Source organism: Perognathus longimembris, chromosome 1 (assembly GCF_023159225.1).
Source record: "Perognathus longimembris pacificus isolate PPM17 chromosome 1, ASM2315922v1, whole genome shotgun sequence".
NCBI lineage: Eukaryota > Metazoa > Chordata > Mammalia > Rodentia > Heteromyidae > Perognathus > Perognathus longimembris.
This window is the reverse complement of record NC_063161.1, coordinates 156,653,939-156,674,039: the sequence shown is the minus strand read 5'-3', so window position 1 is coordinate 156,674,039 and position 20,101 is coordinate 156,653,939. Positions and strand designations below refer to the sequence as shown.

Here is a 20,101-nt window from a genome sequence, read left to right as displayed (position 1 = left end):
AAAAAAAAAACAAAAAAAAAACAAACCCTGGGTTTGATTCCTCAGTACCAAGCAGAAAAGGCCAAACGTGGCAGTGTGGCTCAAGTGCTAGAATGCTAGCCTTGAGCAAAAAAAAACAAAACAACAACAAACCAAAACAAAGAAACAAACCAAAAGAAACGCTCCAGGGACAGTGCCCAGGCCCTGAGTTCAAGCCCCAAAACTAGCCAAAAAAAGAAAAAAATCAAAACTCCACACAATCTTCCTTAAAACCTACAAAAAAAAGTCTTCTGCTCCTTAGCCCTTTCGCTGGAGCTCTTTCGCGCTTCACCTCAGAAGGTCTCACGTGAGCCCTGGAAGGCAGGCGCTGACATTGCCTTGACTGAGGGTGAAGGGGGCTCAGTCCTCAGCTGGCTGAGGATCTGAATTCCGTGGGTCTGGAGTCAGACCCACCGAGAGGGCCAAGCGGCTCAAGTTCAGGATGGAAGGGAATTTCTACCCTGGGCACTGAAAGGCCCAAGACAGCCCGAGCTGTGGACATCGCTAGGTCAAGGAGGACAAGCAGACTCGTGTGGCTTGAGGGGAGGAGCCTTTATTCAGACAGCAGACTTCTCTCCTCTCTGGCCGGCTCTCCAGCCTTTGGACCTGGGCGCAGCCATTGCGCCTCGAGGACAGACCACCTGGCCCAGAGAAAAACCTGGCTGCCAGGGAGGAGTCTGAGAGAGAGGCTTCAGATGGGTAAGCCTTGGCTGCCGACCGACCCGTGTGCACTAGTGGCTGTTTGTGGGCAGCTCCCGGCTTCCCTGGGGCGCCCCACTGCCCTGCCCCTCCCTTCCAGGGCTGGTTCTCCAGGCCACACGGCAGTGGCTATGACAATCACATTCAGTGGTGTCCAAAGGTCAGCCTTCAGAGAAGGAACAAAGGCAGTGGCAAAGTCCCTTGTGCCCTGAGGGAGGCAGGGCATGCAGAGGCAGGCCTGGCTCTCCTGGCACTGCCGCTCAGGCTAGGCCTGTTGCTGTACCTGCAAGGGAGGTGCTGTGATGCCCAGCTCCTCCCGCAGGGCCTGCAGGGACTGCTCCCAACGCCGCTCGTAGTACAGGTTGAGGAAGCAGGGGGACCTCCGTCCATTCTCAACGGCCCATGGGATCAGCTCCGACATCAGTACTTGCAGGCTCCTGCGGGGCAGTGGAGGGAAGAAGAGGACATACGCACCCACGCACTAAGCCTACCCTATGCTCAGCACTTCGTTAACCCCAGCTCAAAGTGAAGCACAAGGGGGGCTCAGTGAGGTGCAATCTCATGCTCCAGCCACGTATCTTCAACACCACAAAGCTTGGATTTAAATTGAGAGCTAATGGGCTGGAAGGGTGGCTCAGGTGGTTGAGTGCTTTAGTAAGCACAAGGTCTTGAGTTCAAAATCCCAGCACTGGGGGCTGGGGATATGGCCTAGTGGCAAGAGAGCTTGCCTCCTATACATGAGGCCCTGGGTTCAATTCCCCAGCACCACATATACAGAAAACGGCCAGAAGTGGCGCTGTGGCTCAAGTGGCAGAGGGCTAGCCTTGAGCAAAAGGAAGCCAGGGACAGTGCCTAGGCCATGAGTCCAAGGCCCAGGACTGGCCAAAAAAAAAAAAAAAAAAAAACCCAGCACTGGCATAAACAAATCGATAAGATGGCTATCCAACTCAGAAACCAGCAGCACCTTGCCTTCCACCGGTTCTGTTGTCGTGACCTTGCCATGTAGAGGCCCGGCCCGAGAGACCCCGGGGTCCAGGCTCTGCTCACTGCCCAGACCTGTTCTTCTTCTGCCTCATTCGGCTACCTCCTTTGCCTCCTAAAGAGCCACAGGGCAACTCTAGACCTGTGTGTCCTTCCCAGTCCCTCATGTCCTTTCCCACACCTACAAACTTACTGAGCACTGAGGCGGACCGGTCCAAAGAGGGCTCCCAAGATGCACATGGGCAAGCCTGTCTGCACAGCCTCAAACCATTTCACCACGATCTCCCCTGGGGGTGAAGGGTGGGATGGGAGGTGAGCAGGTGCAAGGTGGAGGGCAGGGCTGCTGCTGCTGGTGCCCAGAGGCACCTTCCCAACCCCTGCCCAGTGCTTGCTGTGGCCTCTACTGGCTCTCGAGGTGGAGAAGGGGGTCCAAGAGCAAGCAGAAGAGAACAAGGACTGGAAGGGAAACGGGTTCACATGCAGGGGACCTCAAAAGCCAGGTGAAGGCTGGGTCCTGGTGACTCACACCTGTAATCCTAGCTACTTAGGAAGCTGAGTTCTGAGGACAGAACTTCAAAGCCAGCCCGAGGAGGCAAATCCATGAGACACTCGTCTCCAATTAGCCAGGAAGAAGCTGGAAGTGGAGCTGTAGCTTGAGCCATAGACAGTCAGACTTGAATAAAAAAACCCAACCAAGAGTGTGAGGCCTTGAGTTTGAGACCTAGTATCCACACCCCACCCCCATGCACGCACACATGTGCATACACCCATAGGCCAGGGGGGAGCTGCTGAAGGGTTTGGAGCAGGCTGGCTGCTAGAGGCCCTGAAGCAGGAGCGCTGGGGTCTGGAGCGCTTTGACATGGGCATAGTAGCCACATGGGGCAGAGGGCATGGAGGAGAGGAGCTGTGTGGCAAAGGTGTTACTTTGGGTTTGCATAAAGCAAAAAAAAGTAAGGCAGACTCTGAAGCAGCTTGAAGGGTGGGTTGGAGAAGATGGAGCCAGCCAACCGGGGTGCCCTGCCCTCCCTTGTCTCGGGCCTCAAGCACTCACCTAGGATGTTGGTGGGCATGCCCAGCAGCGTGTGGAGCATGTCATGCACCTCCCGGTACCGCTGGATCACATAAGCCAGCTCCTCGTCATCCACAAAGCGGGTGGGTGCTCGGGTGTCTGGGGAGACCCTCTGACAAACAGGACCCTTTCCTAGTCCCCTTCCTGACAGCTCTCAGGGCCTGAAAGGCCCAACCACTCCCACCAACTCCTACCCATCCCCAAACCCTGTTTACTGACACTGATCGAGATGCACTGTATTAGGTGGGTGCCAGAGGCTGAGATCTGCCCACCCCCCCCAGAAAACAAAGAAATCTGGGCACCAGACAGAAGGCACTCTTGATCGTGGAAGAAGTTCAGGGCTTCCCCTGTCCCAGGGCATCATTTCCATGCCACGTGTCTGCCATTCTTGGTGACTGCCAGGGCACGGAAGCTGGAAACTCACGTTCACATCCAAGAACCGGAGATATTCGCGGCCAAGGGAGCCTTCAGGCAGGCTCCGGAGCCTGCCCAGGTCGAGAGAAGACAGTGAGATCCGGGGACGTTCCCTGAAGGGCAGAAGCGAGGAGGTGGGTATAGGAGGGTGCCAGCAAAGCTCCAACTGAGGCAAGCTTGGGAGTAAGGTGGGGGACATAGGCCAGCAAAGTGGCCCAAACCTAATGTTGCTTATGAGCACCATTACCCGAGGAGATTGGTAGAAGTCAAGGATGGATGCAGGGTATAAAAGATACTGCAGGACAGAATACAGACAGCACATTACGGGAGCTTAATGAAGATACAGAGCCTTGTAGCCAGCACTAGCCTGAGCTACCACATTGTCTTATCGTGCACACACATATATGTGCTTCTGGAGCGCCCAGCCTGTGCAACCATCCTTGGTCAGGGTATCAAGAAAAGTTCCCTAGAGGAGGAGGACCAACACAATGTGACACTACATAGTTAATGGTCTCTAGAGAATGCCCAAACCTCTGGGAAGAGCTGGGACCTACTGTAGGATCTGAGCACCCTCTGGATTCCTCCTCATCTGGTCCCTGAGAACCTTCAGGGTACGGCATCCTGTAGTTTCCCCTAGAACTGCAACCATGTCTGAAACGACAGAAATGGGCAAAGATTGGGAATGTGATCTAAGGTCCCTGACCTGGTTTGAGTCACAGTAAGACAGGGGTGGGGCTGGGGACATGGCCTAGTGGCAAGAGTGCTTGCCTCATATACATGAAGCCCTGGGTTCAATTCCCCAGCACCACATGTATAGAAAATGGCCAGAAGTGGCGCTGTGGCTTAAGTGGCAGGGTGGCCTTGAACAAAAAGAAGCCAGGGACAGTGTTCAGGCCCTGAGTCCAAGGCCCAGGACTGGCAAAAAAAAAAAAAAGGCAGGGGTAATATTTACTTCTTACTTGTGTAGATTCATGTTAATTGCTTAGCTAATCAATTGAAACAGTAATAACTCAGTATATTTTAGTAGATATTTTACTTATTTTTGCAGTACTGAGGTTTAGCTTTGTACTTGCTAGGCAAGTACTCTACTGCTTGAGCCACATCTCGACTTCCAGCTTTATGATGGTTAACTGTAGGTAAGGGTCTCACAGACTTTCCTGTCTTTGGCCATCTCTACTACCATCTTCAGATCACAGCTGAAGTAGCTGTGTTTACAGGCATGGGTTCCAGTGTCAGGACACTGTTTATTTTATTTTTTGCCAGTCCTGGGCCTTGAACTCAGGCCTGAGCCCTGTCCCTGGCTTCTTTTTGCTCAAGGCTAGCACTCTACCATTTGAACCACAGCGCCACTCCCCCAATTTTTTCCAGTTATGGCCTTGAAGCATGATCCTCTGCATTTCTGCCTTCTGAGTAGCTAGAATTACAGGTATGAGCTTCTGATGTCTGACCTACTCATAGTTATTTTTCCTGGTGCTACAGAGTTGGGTGGTGCAAAGCTATAAGGAGTGCCCTAATTGCTTCCTTATGTCACATTGTTAAAACACAGTATCAGGACTCCATTGGTTGGTATATAGCCTTTGGTATCACAGTGTTGGTTTGCATGCAGGTACAGTTACTATTTGATAACCCTACACAAATTGCTTTTTGTGTGTGTGGGGGGGGGCTTGAACTCAGTCTGGACACTGTCCCTGCGCCTCTTTGCTCTCAAGGCTAGCACTCTACCACTTATGCCACAGTGCCACTTCCTGTGTTCAGGTGATTAACTGGAGATAGAGTCTCATGGACTTTCCTGCCCCAGCTGGCTTTGAACCACAATGCTTAGATATCAAGCTTCCTGAGTTGCTAGGACTACATGTGTGAGCCACTGGCGCCTGGCTCAAATTGCCTATTTTCTTTTTTCCTCCCTTTTTGTTGTGTGCCAGTGCTGGGCCTTGAACTCAGGGTATGGATACTGGGTCCTTAGCTCCCCCCCCCCCCTTAAGATTGGCACTCTATCACTTGAGCCATGGCTCCCTTTCCAGATTTTTTTGGTAGTTAAGTGGAGATAAGAGTCTCCCGGACTTTCCGGGAGAAAGCCAACTAGGCTGGCTTCGAAGCACATGTGGCCCTCAGATCTCAGCCTCCCGAGTAGCTGGGATTTTAGGCCTGAGCCACCGACACCCATCAACTCGCACTTGGCTTCCAAGGCCAGGGCGCCCGACCCCTTGCCGCCCTGCTGGGAGGGCAGAGCGTCGATCTCACCGTGGCGATAAGGGTTGTAGAGCGCCATTCCCGCCGAGCCCGCGGCCAGCAGCGCCTTCTGCAACGGAGAGGTGGGGATGTGGTCTGGGTACAACAGGCCGGCGCCATAGCTGGAGGCCCGGACGGGCGCATCTAAAGGGCAGAAAAAAAAGACCGCGGTTGGCGGTGGTCCCCGCAGGCTCTTTCCGCCCCTGGCACCAGGTCAGTACCTGTAGCTGGCCCAGGACCACCCCGGGACCGGCCCAGGGAACGCAGGGCCCGGCGCAGCAGCGTCGCCATGGCAGCGGACGTCCGCTTGGCGGATGGGCGGGGCACGCCGGACGTCCCAGAGTCCCCCGCGAACGGAGAGGCATCCGCGATTGCACGGCGAGGAAGCGTCGGAGTGAGGACAGGAAATCGTCGTATGGCCAAGTACGAGGAGGACCCTGCGTGCTGTCTGCCACCGACTTACCGCGTAAACCTTCCCTATTTCTGCCAGTGCCGAATGGGTTCCAGCTTTGCGGTTCCGCCGAAGGCCCTGTTTTCTCCTCCCCCCTCACGTTTCTCCCCGAGGAGAATAAGATGCGAGCCGCTTCCGGCTGCGGAATACACTTAGGCGGCTCCGCCTAGTCTGCGGACCACATTTGCGGCCGGACCGTAGGGCACTTCCGGCTGCGGTTCCGCTTTCCGGCGCGCCGCGGCCGCGGCTGGAGTGATGGGGTCCGCGGGCCTGGCGCGCCTGCATGGGCTTTTCGCGGTGTATAAGCCCCCGGGACTGAAATGGCTGCACCTGAGAGATACTGTGGAAATGCAGCTTCTGAAAGGTGAGTGCTGGAGATTCTGGTTCTCTGGGAAGCCCATCTCAGCTTCTGGTCCTTCCTGCAAAACAAAGTCACATGGCCTTTTCGCCTGGGCCGAGTGCGTTTCTTTAGTGATCTGTTACTTCTGCCTTTCTTTTCCTCAGCAATCCGCTGTCGTATGGTTAATACACTTGAGTCAGGATCGGAACCTAAGTTTTCCTGAAGTACTGCTCTTCTGGCTCCACACCGTGTGCTTCCATCTTCTAACGCCATTACACTTCCGCAGGTGTTCCAATGGAATTGACAATATTTTCATACCTGTATGTGTTTAGGCCTCAATGCCGGGAAACCTCCTCCTCCTGAACAGCGTGTTCGCTTTTTGCTGGGTCCTGTGGAAGACAGTGAAGAGAAACAGCTGACGCTCACAGCCACCAGTGTGCCCACGCTCACCAACCACAGGTTGGGTAAGGCCGAGTCAAGCAAGAAATCCCTGGCTAGAGTCGAGGGACAGTGCTTCAGATCCTTGTCGCAGACTTTTTGGAGGACTATGGTGGGAATGAAAAACTAGAACGAGGACTGGCAAACTTACCCTTAAGAAAGGGCAGACTCTACACACTTTAGGCTTTGCTGGCCATGTGGGTTCCATCTGACTAGCTTTGCCATTGTGCAAAACACCTGAAGACACTATGGAAGGGAATGAACCTGCCTGTGTTCAAATAAAACATTTATGATCCTAGTGCAAAGCACATATAGACAGCAGGGTCTGCACCTGTGGTCCTAGCTACAAGATGCTAAGGCAGAAGGAACACTTGATCCAGGAGTGCTGGGCCAATTGGGCATCATAATGAAACTGGTCTCTTAAAGCAAAATGAATCACAGATTTGAAGATTTGGTATGTTGACTATAGTTGTTTACTTTTTTTTTTTAATAGGATGTCAGATAGGTTTTGAGATCTTCAGGTCTTAATTGCTGGTTATTTCAGAAATGGAGTTTCATGGACTCTTGCTAGCTATGATCCTCCAGATATCAGCCGGCTGCTTAAGTAGATAGGATATAGATGTGTGCAAAGGCCTATTTTTGTTTCGTTTTGTTTCTGAGATGGGTTTTACTTTTTCTCCATGCTAACCCAGATTACAGTCCTATTTATGCTTTCTACCACAGCTGGGATGACAGGCTGGTACCACTGTTCTTTTTTTTTTTTTTTCTGTAGAGATGATGTATTAAGAACTGGCCTAGAACCATGATCCTCAGCCTTCCAGCCTACTGCTGGAATGAAAAGCATATACCACCACCCAGCTACTGGTTAAGATGGGGGTTTCAAGAACTTTTTGCCCGGGGCTGGGGATATAGCCTAGTGGCAAGAGTGCCTGCCTCGGATACACGAGGCCCTAGGTTCGATTCCCCAGCACCACATATACAGAAAACGGCCAGAAGCGGCGCTGTGGCTCAAGTGGCAGAGTGCTAGCCTTGAGCGGGAAGAAGCCAGGGACAGTGCTCAGGCCCTGAGTCCAAGGCCCAGGACTGGCCAAAAAAAAAAAAACAAGAACTTTTTGCCCAGCATGGCCTCAAACCGTGATCCTTTTGTGAACCTTCGGTACCTGGCTTTTGTTGTTGCTTTTTAGATTGGGTTTTACTCATTCAGTCTGGCCTTGCACTTCCAGAATCCTTCTGCCTGTACCTTCTAAGAGCTGGGATTACAAGCATGCACCAGTCCCCAAATTCAACTTTTCTCCCTCCCTCCCTCCCTCCCTCCCTCCCTCCCTCCCTCCCTCCTTCCCTCCCTCCCTCTCTCCCTCCTTCCCTCTCTCCCTCTCCCCCTCTCTCCCTCTCTCCCTTCAGTCCTGGGGCTTGAACTCAAGGCCTGAGCACTGTCCTTGGCTTATTTTTTGCTCAAGGCTGGCACTCTACCACGTGAGCCACAGCGCCACTTCTGGATTTTTCTATACATGTGGTGCTGAGGAATCCAACCCAGGGCTTCACGTATACAAGGCAAGCCGTCTACCACTAGGCCATATTTCCAGCTCCTAACTTATTTTCCGAGCAGCTAATGTGTCTGAACCCAGTGGGTAGAACTTATCAGACAGACCCAGATCCTGCCTTACAGGTCTTTCAGTCTTCATGTTTTTAATTAGGAGAATGGCCAGGACCTCCATCAGTAGTCGTTAGGCAAGGACCCTTATAGCATTGATCTCTAGTGTTAGGCCTCTTGGATTGCCCTTCCTCTGGGTCCTAGGTTCCAAAATGGGGAAGCCAGAAAGTTTAGTGTGTGCCTAGCTGTGGCTACAATGAATTCCAATCTAAGAATGAGGTCACCACACAGTCCAAAACCATTTGAGGCTCAATTAATGAAGAAATGGACCTTGATATTCCTTTCCAGTATGTGGACCAGAATTCCTCAGACTGAAGATTGGCGTGGGACACCGGCTGGATACCCGGTCTTCTGGGGTGCTTGGTAGGTAATGTGGGCAGCCAGGGGATACATGAATGATGGTATGGAGATGAGGAGAGGTGCCAGAAGCCCAACCCACGGCTCACCTGACAGCCACCTCTCGCCACTGCCCATCTCCTCTGATTCCTGCCCTAAGTCTCTGTCATTGGTGGAGATGATTAGCAGGAGAAAGGAATTCACAGGTCATGTGTGGTTTGGGGCTCTTTGTGCACATACAGTTACCAAAACAATTGTTTCTTTTCTAGCAATACTGGGAATGGAAACCAGAGCCTACCACTTGACCCATCACTCCCCCTGTTTTTGTTTTTTTTTTCTTTTTGGGTCCTGGGGCTTCAATTTAGGGCTTCATATTCTCCCTCAGCTTTTATTGCTCCAGGCTGGTGCTTTACCAGTTGAGTTACATCTTCACTTCTGGCTTTTTGGTGGTTGTTTGGAGTTAGGAATTTCCTGAACTTTACTGCTCAGGCTGGCTTTGATCTGCAATCCTCAAATCTGTGCCTCCTGAATAGCTGGGATTACAGACATGAGCTACCAGCACCTGACATTCTTTTTTCTTTTTTTTTGAATTTTGTTGTTAAAGTAACTTCTTGAGAACTTTTGCCAAGACTTGCCTCAATCCTCATGTTTTACCACAACACTGGGTAGACATTGTGTGACTTTTTTTTTCTTGGTCCTGGGGCTTGAACTCAGGATCTAGGCACTGTCCCAGAGCTTCTTTTTGCTCAAGGTTAACACTCTACTACTTGAGCTACAGTGCCACTTCTGACTTTTTCTGAGTAATTTACTGGAGATAAATAGTCTCAATTACATTCCTGCTTGAGCTAGCTTTGAACCCTGAACTCAGCCTCCTGAGTACTTAGGATTATAGGTGTGAGCCCTGAGTAGTTAGGATTATAGGTGTGAGCCACCAAGTGCCCAACTTGTGTGTCTTATTTTTTTTTTTTTTTTTGTGGCAGTGGGGCTTGAATTCTGGGCTTAGTCACTCTCCCTGAGCTCTTTAGCTCAAGGCTAGCACTCTGCCATTTGAGCCGCAGTACCACTTAAGGTTTTCTGATCGTTAGTTGGACATAAGTCTCACAGACTTTCCTCACTGGGCTGGCATTGAACTGCAATCCTCAGATCTCAGCCTCCTGAATAGCTAGGATGATAGGCGTGAGCCAGTGGTGCTCAGCTTTGTGTGAATGAAGAAAATCAGGCCTCAGGAGCTTGGGTGATTTGACTTGAGGACCAGACAGTGCCCTGGTCCTGTGAGGGACAACATTATCACATCGTGAGGCAGTTAGGCATGTGGTTGCCTTCTTTGGCAAGGATCTGGGTATTGCCAGAGCTGTCCGCCCAGTGTCAGTCATGAGCCATTTGTATCCCCAGGGTCAGGTGGTAGCCACATCTGTTAGCCTCAGCTGTCTTGTTTTCTGGGGTACAAGCTGGCAGACATGATCTCATGTCCTCTCTCTGTTTCTACTGTCCCTGAGTGAATGGAGGATTATTCTTTCCTTTAGCCAGAGGGACAGATAGGTCAGGAGAGGCAGGAAGTGGCCACACAATGGCTACCACTTGTTTTTTGGGCCTTTCTTTGTGTTAACTGTTTCCTGTGCTTTCCTTCCTTCCATCTGCATAATACTGACAGGCATCAGACAATACTTCCTCCCACTTGACTTCTCCACACTGTTTGAGGCTCAAAAAGGATAAAAATTACCCTCGCAGGCACCCCAGGTTTTTTAATTTTTGAGACAGCGTCTTGCCATGTAGCTCACTTGGGCTGGCTTCAAACTTGTTATCCTCCTTCTGGTCTGCTGCTGAGTAGGTGACAGGTGCCACCATGCCCAACCCTCTCTTATATTTGAGTCTTATCTGAATTCTCTTAAGAAGCTGAAGGAGCCTAGCTTCCTTCCTTACAGGAGTCAGAGTCAGTATATATGGTGGAAGCCTAGGAATCTGCATTTGGCATGTTCCCAGCGTTGCCCACTGCTCCCTGCAGACATGACTGTCCTTTTGCTGGCTGCAACAGCATCCAAGGAGGGAGTATTCAGATGGGGCAGCAGGGGTGCGGCAGGGGAATGGGAACTGATGCCTGGTGTATGATGGCTATCTGGCTGCCTTTCAGTGCTCGGCGTGGGACACGGATGCAGACTCCTCACCGACATGTATGATGCTCACCTTACCAAGGTATGTGGCTCTGGGGATGGCCCGCCTAGTGTGGGGGTATGGGGTACTTCCCTAGAGTTCACTCGCAGATTTTTTTTTTTTTGGTCGATCATGGGGCTTCAACTCTGGGCCTGGGCACTGTCCCTGAGCTCTTCAGCTCAAGGCTAGTGCTCTACCACCTTGAGCCATTGTACCACTTCTGATTTTTCTGGTGGTTAATTGGAGATAAGAGTCACGGACTTTCTAGGCTGCTTTGGACCATGATCCTCAGATCTCAGCCTCCTGAGGAGCCTATAGTCATAGGTGTGAGCCACCAGCACCTAGATTGTGTGTGTGTGTGTGTGTGTGTGTGTGTGTGTGTGTGTGTGTGTGTATTTCAGTTATGGGGCTTGAACTCTGTGCCCAGATGCTGTCCCTGAGCTCTTCAGCTCAAGGCTAGTGCTCTACCTCTTGAGCCATAGCACCACTTCCAGCTTTTTCTGTCTATGTGGTGCTGAGGAATCGAACCCAGGGCTTCATGCATGCTAAGCAAGTACTCTGCCGCTAAACCACATTCCCAGCCTTCAGTTTTGTGGGGTTTTTTTTATTGTTTTTTGTTTTTGCCAGTCTCGAGGCTTGTACTCAGGGCCTCAGCAATTTCCCTTGCTTCTTTCTGCTCAAGGCTAGCACTCTACCACTTGAGCCACAACGTGAGGAATTGAACCCAGGGCTTCATGTATGCGAGGCAAGCACTCTACCACTAGGCAATATTCCCAGATACCCAGTTTTTAATCCAGCTTATTTTTGTTTTTTTATTAGCATAAATTATCTCCACAAGGGGGGATTTGGTGTGCCATTTCCAGGCATGTATACAATGTATTCCAGTCAATCCCCCCCAAACACTCTCCTTACCCTCCTCCCCTTTTCCTTATATCGTTTCAGATCTTAGTCTTCTAAGTAGCTAGGATTATAGGTATGAGCCACCAACTTCTGGCTTACCATTTTTTTTTTAAATAATCACGTGCTAGAGAGAGTGTAACAATATGATCAGGGAGCATGTAGCCCTAAGAGGAATCCAGAGGCCCCAACCTCAGCTAGAGCTTTGAGTAGGCACAGTGACTGGATCCTCCCCTCCTTGGCCTTCCAGGATTATACAGTGCGAGGCCTTCTGGGCAAAGCCACGGATGATTTCTGTGAGGATGGGCGCCTGGTGGAGAAGACAACGTACGGTGAGAGCTGGGGGAAGTGGGACGGACGGCTGCCACCGCCTTCCTCTGTGTTTGCTTCTCCTTGAGTCTTCGTCTTTCCCAGGCCACGCTGGTGCTTGCTCAGGTGTAGCTGGTTGAGGGATGGACGGTGGATAGAGTGGGTGCAGAATGAGTGGATAGGTGGATGGATAGATGACAGATGGATGAGTGAACTGATGGTTGGATGGACGGTGGGAGGATGGGGAGTGGATGGAGAGTGGGTGGTAGATGGATGAATGAAGAATAGATGTGTAGATGGAAGATGAGTGGACCGATGGACGGAGGAATGCATGGATAGGTCATTGGTGGAAGACAGATGGCTCATTCTTCATTTCTCACTTTTCCTGTGTTCGAATTCATTCTATGGGATCTGTTACATGTTTCATCTTACAGATGGTTTTGAACACGAACCATGTGCCAGGCACCAGAGAGGACATATAGTGAATCAGGGTCTCAATTTTTATTAATTCAGCCTAGTACACACATTCTATAGCTTATGTAGAGGTAGAAAATGTAACAAAGTGACATTTTATGTCTGTGCACACACATACACACAATCATAAAAAAATCTAGAAACAATTGCAAAGTTGATATTTCTGGGTAGGAGGAAGGTAGAACTTGAGGAATGGGAAGACATTTATTGATGTTAATCTAAATATTAAGCCAGGTGCCAGTGGCTTGTAATCATAGCTACTCAGAAGCCTGATTTCTGAGGATTGCAGTTCAAACCTAGTCTGGGCAGGAAAATCCATGAGACTTTTTTTTTTTTTTTGCCAGTCCTGGGGTTTGGACTCAGGGCCTGAGCACTGTCCCTGGCTCCTTTTTGCTCAAGGCTAGCACTCTGCCACTTGAGCCACAGCACCACTTCTGGCCGTTTTCTAGATATGTGGTGCTGGAGAATCAAACCCAGGGCTTCAAGCTCTCTTGCCACTAGGCCATATTCCCAGCCCTCCATGAGACTCTTGTCTCAAATTAACTACCAGGGCTGAGAATATGGCCTAGCGGTAGAGTACTTGCCTAGCATGCATGAAGCCCTGGATTGGATTCCTCAGCACTACATATATAGAAAAAGCCAGAAGTGGCACTGTGGCTCAAGAGGCAGAGCGCTAGCCTTGAGCAAAAAGAAGCCAGGGACAGTGCTCAGTGCCCTGAGTTCAAGCCCCAGGACTGGCAAAACAAAGCAAAAAAACAAAAAATCAAATTAACTACCAAAAAAGCAGGAAATGGTGCTATGGCTCAAAGTGGTAGACCACTAGTCTTGAGCACAAAAGCCCAGGGACAGTCAGTATCTAAGCCCTGAATTCAAGTTCCAGGACTGGCACCAAAATAACTATAAATACATATTAATTTGTTTTAGTACTATTGGGATTTGAACTCTGGGCCTCATGCTTGCTAAGCAGAAGCTTTACCACTTAAGCCACATTCCTAACTCTAATCTCAATTTTAAAAGGAATTCATCTAGCAAGTATATTACCAAAAAAAATAGAGGGTAAAAATAAGCTTGGTGCTGGTAGCTCAAACCTGCAATCATAAGTACTTGGGAGGCTGAGATTCTCCTGACTTTTTTTTTTTTTAAATTGTACTTCTTTTTGTCCTCCTCCTCCTCCTTCTTCTCCTCCTCCCCCTTCCTCCTCCTCCTCTTCCTCCTCCTTCCTCTTCCTCCTCTTCCTCCTTCCTCCTTCTCCTTCCTTCTCCTTCCTCCTTCTCCTTCCTCCTCCTCCTTCTTTCTCCTTCTCCCTCCTCTGAGATACTCTGATCTCCAATTAGCCAGCAAAAAGCCAGCCTTGAGTGAAAAGCTAAGGGAGCCTGCCCTGGCCCTGAGTTCAAGCCCCAGAACTAGCATAGAAAAACACAGAATGTGGCTTAGCGGTAGAGTGCTTGCCTTGCATGCATGAAGCCCCAGGTTTGATTCCTCAGTACCACATACATAGAAAGCTGGAAGTGGCACTGTGGCTTAAGTAGTAAGAGTGATAGCTTTGAGTAAAATAAGGGTCAGTGCCCAGGCCCAGAGTTCAAGCCCCAGGACTGGCAAAAAAAAAAGAAGAAGAAGAAGAAAACTTTTCTCAAAGGACTCTGCTTTTAACACTCCACCCCACATGGAATCCCCCAATGGGTTCTGTGGCCATTTGCAAGGTGGAGGCTGAATTAGTTGGATAGGAGCTTGCCAGGTTCCTGTGGCCTAGCTTTGGGGTACCTGTACACTGACACCTCCTTCCCGCCACCTTTTCTAGACCATGTGACTAGAGAGAAGCTGGACCGGATCCTGTCTGTGGTCCAAGGCTCCCATCAGAAGGCCCTGGTGATGTGAGTTGGGGGTCCTGGAAGTGCCCAGGAGCTAGGTGGCTCTGTCCACTGAGCGTGAGATTCCAGTGATCGTGTCTTTAGAAGCCCAGAGCGGGCGGAAGTGCCCATTCCCCCAGGGCATGCAGAAGTGTTGGTGTGCCCTTTGTGTCTCGGGCTGGCCACTGGGGAGCCAGGAGAACCAGAAAGCTCATTGTCCTCCTAAGAAGCATTTGACCTAACAGAGACCCTTGGGGACCTAGGCCCGTGAAGTTGGAGGTAGGAAGCAGGCTGTACCTTACAGTGTCACTGTCTCCAGTGAGCAGCGATGAAGGTGGTGACAGGACAGTGGGGCACAGGGAGAGAAGAGGCTGGCAGGTCACCCTGGACCCCTAGATGTGTGAGGACATGGCAGGGGCAATGTTGAGGTCACGGGTTGGGCTGAGATAAGATATGCACTGGATGTCTTAAGCCAAGGCACTCGAGTACAGGGGACAGGGAGAGGCTCAGGAGCCATCAACTGGGTGATAGCAGAGGCCGGGGGTGGGGGGGGGGGGTGCAGAGTCTGCCTTTAGCAGCTGAAGATCAAGGACAGGATTCTCTTGCTGTGGCTGGAGGAGCAGGGGATGGCAGGGAAGGCAGCGTGAATGGAGAGAGGCGCCATGCGCAGTGGGCTGGGGACGCCACACTGTCTGCCCGCTCTTGCCCCTCCTGTTCCCCAGGTACTCCAACTTAGACCTGCAGTCCCAGGAAGCCTACGAGATGGCGGTGAGAGGCATGATCCGGCCCATGAGCAAGTCTCCCATGCTCATTACTGGCATCCGGTGCCTGAACTTTGCACCTCCAGAGTTCCTCTTAGGTAAGGTGGAGTGGGAGAGCCCCCGTGGAGTGCCCTGCCCAAGGTCACCGTCCTCCCACGCAGCTGAGGACAACACACACCAACCCTGATGCCTGTTGTTGGCTAAGGCTTTGGATGCTGATTTCCTCCCTGTCCTGCTCAGGGCTTGGCCAGACTCAGAGCTCACAGAACAATTGTTCTCTTGTCTTTTCTTCTGCAGTTATTCTTTTTTTTTTTTTTTTTTTTTTTTGCCAGTCCTGGGGCTTGAACTCAGGGCCTTAGCACTGACCCTGAGCTTTCTTTTTGCTCAAAGCTAGCACTAGCACTCTACTTCTTGAGCCACAGCACCACTTCTGGCTTGTTCTGTGTATGTGGTGCTGAGGAATGGAACCCAGGGCTTCATGCTAGGCAAGCACTCTACCACTAAGCCATATTCCCAGCCCAAGTTACTCTTTTTTTTTTTTTTTTGGTCGGTTTTGGGGCTTGACCTCTGGGACTGGGTACTGTCCCTGAGTTCTTCAGCTCAAAGCTAGTGCTGTACTAGTTGAGCCACATTGCTACTTCCAGTTTTCTGAGTGGTTTATTAGGAGTAAGAGTCTTAGGACTTTCCTGCCTGGGCTGGCTTTGAACCTCTGTCCTCAGATCTCTGGCTCCTGAGTAGCTAGGATTACAGGTGTGAGCCACTGGCACTGGCCAAGTTACTCATTTTAAAACTAGCTTGTTTGTGCTGGTCCTGGGACTTACCTCAGGGCCTGAGTGCGATCCCTTAGGTTTTTTTGCTTTTTTTTTGGTCAGTCCTGGGGCTTGAACTCTGGGCCTGGGCTCTGTCCCTCTGTTCCTTTTGCTCAAGGCTAGCACTGCCACTTGAGTCACAGTTCCACTTCCTGTTTTCTCTGTAATTAATTGGAGATAGAGTCTCATGGACTTTCCTGCCCAGGCTGGCTTTGAACTGCGATCCTCAGATCTCAGCCTCCTGAGAAGCTAGGATTACACGCATGAGCCATTGGTGCCCAGCCAGACTTCTTTTCTTGAGAGTTAACCAAGATTCCTGATGCCTAGACAAAGCCTTCACTATTCCTTTTATAGTTGAGGAAACTAAGTCTAAGCTATGGGTATCTCAAACTCAAACAGGCCCATATAGATCACCTGGGGCTTTTCTCAAAAGGCAAATTTCTTTATTTTTTTTTGCAAGTCCTGGAGTTTAAACTCTGGACCTGAGCACTGTCCCTGAGCTTCTTTTGCATAAGGCTAGCGCTCTAACCACTTGAGTCACAGTGCCACTTCCAGCTTTTTCTGTGTATGTGGTACTGAGGAATTGAACCCAGGGCTTCATGCATGCTAGGCAAGCACTGTGCCACTAAGCCACATTCCCAGCCCAAAAGGCAACTTCTTACTCAACAAGTGGGACCCAGGCCTGAGCTCTGCATGTCTGACACACCTTGGGCCCCACAAGGCTGGCCCTCAAGCTTCACCTTGCATAGAAAAATCTGGAAAGCTCACATATCTCACCAAGGTTGATAGGCCTTTGGGAGTGTGTGTACAACTTAGCTGGAGTCCAGAGACTATTTCTGACTTGTGTCCCTCATTGTGTGTCCCTGGCAGAGGTGCAGTGTATGCACGAGACACAGCAGCAGCTACGAAAGCTAGTTCATGAAATTGGCCTTGAGCTGAAGACCACAGCTGTGTGCACACAAGTGCGGCGCACGCGGGATGGTTTCTTCACCCTGGATGATGCTCTTCTGAGGACCCAGTGGAACTTACAGAGCGTCCAAGATGCCATCAGAGCCGCAGCTCCTCGGGTGACAGAACAGCTAGAGAAGAACTCAAAGCCAAGATTAGGTACTTCGCTACTCCCTAGTCCTGACCAGCCTGGGGATGACTCTAAGAGCTATTTGGGCCACTGAAAGCCAGGCTATGTGGCTCAAGTGGTAGAATACCAGCTGTGAGGAAACCAAGTGAGAGCACGAGGCCCTGAATTCAAGCCCGGAACTAGCACAGAAAAGAAAGAATAAATAAATGAAAAACCAAGAAGCTTGTGGGGCAGTGGGCATATAAAGAGAAAGGCTCAGTGCTCAGAAGCCATAACTGATAACTGTTCTGCTGGGCGCCGGTGGCTCATGCCTGTAATCCTAGCTACTCAGGAGGCTGAGGTCTTAGGATCATGGTTCAAAGCCAGCCCATGTAGGAAAGTCTGTGAGACTCTTATCTCCAATTAACTACCAGAAAACTGGTACTATGGCTCAAGTGGTAGAGCACTAGCCTTGGGACAGTGCCCAGGCCCAGAGTACACTGACCAAGAAAAAGAGAGAGTAGCCACAAAGCTGAGAGGCTTACATGCCTGTAATCTAGCTATTTGGGATGCTGAGATTTAGAGAATTGTGGCTCAAAGTCAACCTGGACAGTCTAGCAAAATGGTTGGACTGGAGATAGGGTTCAAGTGGTAGAAAGCCTGCAGTGAGAAAAAAAAACAAAGAGATAGAGACATGAATGTGGAAGAGTTTGGCTCCTGTTTAGCATTTTATACTTAAGGAAATAAAAATAAAATTTAAAAAAAAAAAAGGGAGAGACCATCATGTTCCGAGTACAAGTCTCATTACTGGGGACCAAAAGAAAAATCAACTGGGTGTGTGGCTCAAGTGGTAGGAATGCTTGTCTAGAAAGCACAAGCACAAAATTAAATTCTAATTTCTAAAAAAGCATATAGACAAACCCATGAAAAGTGAGAGGCCTTTACTTGCCTTCCTAGAGTGGGGAAATGAACTAAATTAATATCTAGGCTGAGCACTGGCGGCTCAAGCCTGTAACTAGCTACTCAGGAGGCCAAGATCTGAGGATCTTGGTTCAAAGCCAGCCTGGGCAGGAAAGTCCATGAGACTTATCTCCAACAAACTACTTAGAAAAAGCCAGAAGTGGCTTTTTACTCAAGTGCTTTGAGCAAAAAGAAGTTCAGGGACAGTGCCCAGACCCTGAGACTAACACACAGACAAACATTAGTATCTAGGCTGAGCCCCAGTGATTCATGCCGGTAATCCTAACTACTCAGGGGGCTGAGACCAGTATTGGAGATGAGGAAGGAATTGGGGCACTCTGTAGTACTGGAAGAATGTGAAGCTGTATCTTGGTAATATGAATTAGAATTTAATATTCCTGCTGGGCACTGGTGGTTCATACTAGCTACTTAATAGGCTAAAGTCTGGAAGATCTAAGTTCAAGGCCAGCTAGGGAGAAAAGTTCACTAGACCGTTTCTGAAATAGCCAGCAAAATGTTGTACTGGATCAAGGTTCAAGTGTTAAGAGCACTAGCTGTGAGCAAAAGAAATACAAGCCAAGTGCTCAGAGCACTGAGTTCAAGCCCTGGTATTGGGAGAAAAAAAATTAAAGCCCTGTAACTCATATGTCAGCAGTGTCATTTTCCGACTGTCTTAGCCTGGTTATAGACAGTCACCGCATATGGCTGTTGGAGCTGTTCGCAGTTGCTGTGTCATGGCCAGAAGTATAGAGAATGTGGTTGCTTAGTAAATATATAAGACACAAAAAGTGGTTTGGTTTTTTTTTTTTAAACCATTTTTCCAGCCAATTTTATTTCTATAGTCTTCAGACACCTTGGTCCATTTATACTTTTTTTCATGTATTTATTTATTTATTTACTTGTTGCCAGTATGGGACTTGAACTCAGGCCTGGATATTGTCCCTGAGCTTCTGCTCAAGACTAGCACTGTACCATTAACATGAACACCATTTCCAGCTTTTTCTGTTTTGTGATAATAAGGAATGGAACCCAGGGCTTCATGCATGCTAGGCAAGCACTCTACTACTAAGCCACATTCCCAACCCCTTTCCTTATCTTTAAACTTGTGTTAATCTGTTTATTTTCCCTCTTGGGTTAGAAGGAGATAATGAGTCTTGCCTTTCTTCCTTTATCCCCAAAGAGGGAGGCACTGAAGGGGAAAAAAAATACATATATGTATGTATTTTAAAAATTTTATTTATACGTTTTTCCTTATTTTTATTCTGAATTCATGGCCTTATGCTTATGAAATAGGTGCTCTTCTACGTGAACTATACCTTCAGCCCTGCAATGCGTCGTTGGGGCAGCCTCGGGGCAGCGGTGAGCAGATCTGGCCAGGCGGGCATTGGTGGGCGGGCTCCTGGCTGGGAATTCTTACATACTTCCTCTCCGTGAAGTTTGCCCATCTTGTGAGGCCATTGTGAAGCCAGGTGAAATTGGGGTTCGTGGGGTTTGTGTGTTTCTCCCATATGTGGTGGTTCTGATGTGCTCTCTGCACATGAGCTGCCCACATGCCATAGCTGCTTTCCTACTTCAGGGCCAGCATTGTTCCAGGTAAGAGTTGAGCCTTTCCTCCTCTTGGTCTTGTGGTGTCATGGTTTGCCCACCTGCAAATAGGAGCCTGGCCAGGGAACTCGAAGCACACCAGCTGTCATAAATCACGCTAGTAGTATGTGACAGAACTTGCCTTTTACCTACATAATCTTCTGATGCCTTTCACTTACCTTAACTGTAGAGAAACAAAAGGCAGATTGCTCTAGAGGGACATCCTACACAGTACCTGACCACGGCCAAAGGTGAGGGAAGTAATAGACTATGGCCATTGTGAAAAGAAGGTTAATGCTGAGTGACACCTGTAAACCCTCGCTTTGAGATCAAGAGGACCAAAGTTCAAAGTTAGCCCAGGCAGAAAAATCTGTGAGATTCTTAATCTCCAGCTAACCAGTAAAAAGCCAGAAGTGGATGTTTGGCTCAAGTGGTAAATCACCTGCCTTGAGTGAAAAAGCCAAGTGAGAGCACAAGACTGAGTTCAAGGCCTAGTGCCAGCATGCACGCACATGCGTACGTGTACACACACACACACACACACACACACACAGATGCCTAGAGACAACTGGCTGAATGTAAAGTCTTGAGGCTGTGATTCTTGTTCATTAACAGTGTGTTGTATCGCT

General features: G+C 49.7%; 2 protein-coding genes across 2 annotated transcripts; one reads left to right on the top strand and one right to left on the bottom strand.

Moving 5' to 3' along the window:
• Positions 1 to 555: 555 nt before the first annotated feature.
• Coq4 (coenzyme Q4) lies at positions 556 to 5,753 on the bottom strand. Its single transcript, XM_048344050.1, has 7 exons — positions 5,632 to 5,753; positions 5,423 to 5,554; positions 3,736 to 3,832; positions 3,192 to 3,294; positions 2,750 to 2,879; positions 1,892 to 1,985; positions 556 to 1,154 (listed from the first exon to the last, which is right to left on the bottom strand). Exons 1-7 carry the CDS (start codon positions 5,699 to 5,701, stop codon positions 983 to 985), a joined length of 798 nt encoding a protein of 265 aa, XP_048200007.1. The 5' UTR covers positions 5,702 to 5,753; the 3' UTR covers positions 556 to 982.
• Positions 5,754 to 6,059: 306 nt separating this feature from the next.
• On the top strand, positions 6,060 to 17,136 carry Trub2 (TruB pseudouridine synthase family member 2). The gene is made up of 8 exons (XM_048344038.1): positions 6,060 to 6,225; positions 6,534 to 6,665; positions 8,579 to 8,653; positions 10,755 to 10,816; positions 11,922 to 12,003; positions 14,253 to 14,325; positions 15,024 to 15,160; positions 16,742 to 17,136. The coding sequence occupies exons 1-8, from the start codon at positions 6,117 to 6,119 to the stop codon at positions 17,041 to 17,043; spliced, it is 972 nt and encodes a 323-aa protein (XP_048199995.1). The 5' UTR covers positions 6,060 to 6,116; the 3' UTR covers positions 17,044 to 17,136.
• The last annotated feature ends 2,965 nt before the right edge of the window (positions 17,137 to 20,101 follow it).

Bases quoted from the DNA above. Each gene is read 5' to 3' on its own strand.
- Coq4 (XM_048344050.1), bottom strand. From the start codon at position 5,701: ATGGCGACGCTGCTGCGCCGGGCCCTGCGTTCCCTGGGCCGGTCCCGG. The intron at 2,880-3,191 runs GTGAGTTTCCAG...CCTGTTTGTCAG, and splicing joins TCCGGTTCTTGGATGTGAAC to AGGGTCTCCCCAGACACCCG. The intron at 1,986-2,749 runs GTGAGTGCTTGA...CTTCACCCCCAG, and splicing joins CATGCCCACCAACATCCTAG to GGGAGATCGTGGTGAAATGG.
- Trub2 (XM_048344038.1), top strand. From the start codon at position 6,117: ATGGGGTCCGCGGGCCTGGCGCGCCTGCATGGGCTTTTCGCGGTGTAT. The intron at 12,004-14,252 runs GTGAGAGCTGGG...CACCTTTTCTAG, and splicing joins GGTGGAGAAGACAACGTACG to ACCATGTGACTAGAGAGAAG. The intron at 15,161-16,741 runs GTAAGGTGGAGT...TGTCCCTGGCAG, and splicing joins ACCTCCAGAGTTCCTCTTAG to AGGTGCAGTGTATGCACGAG.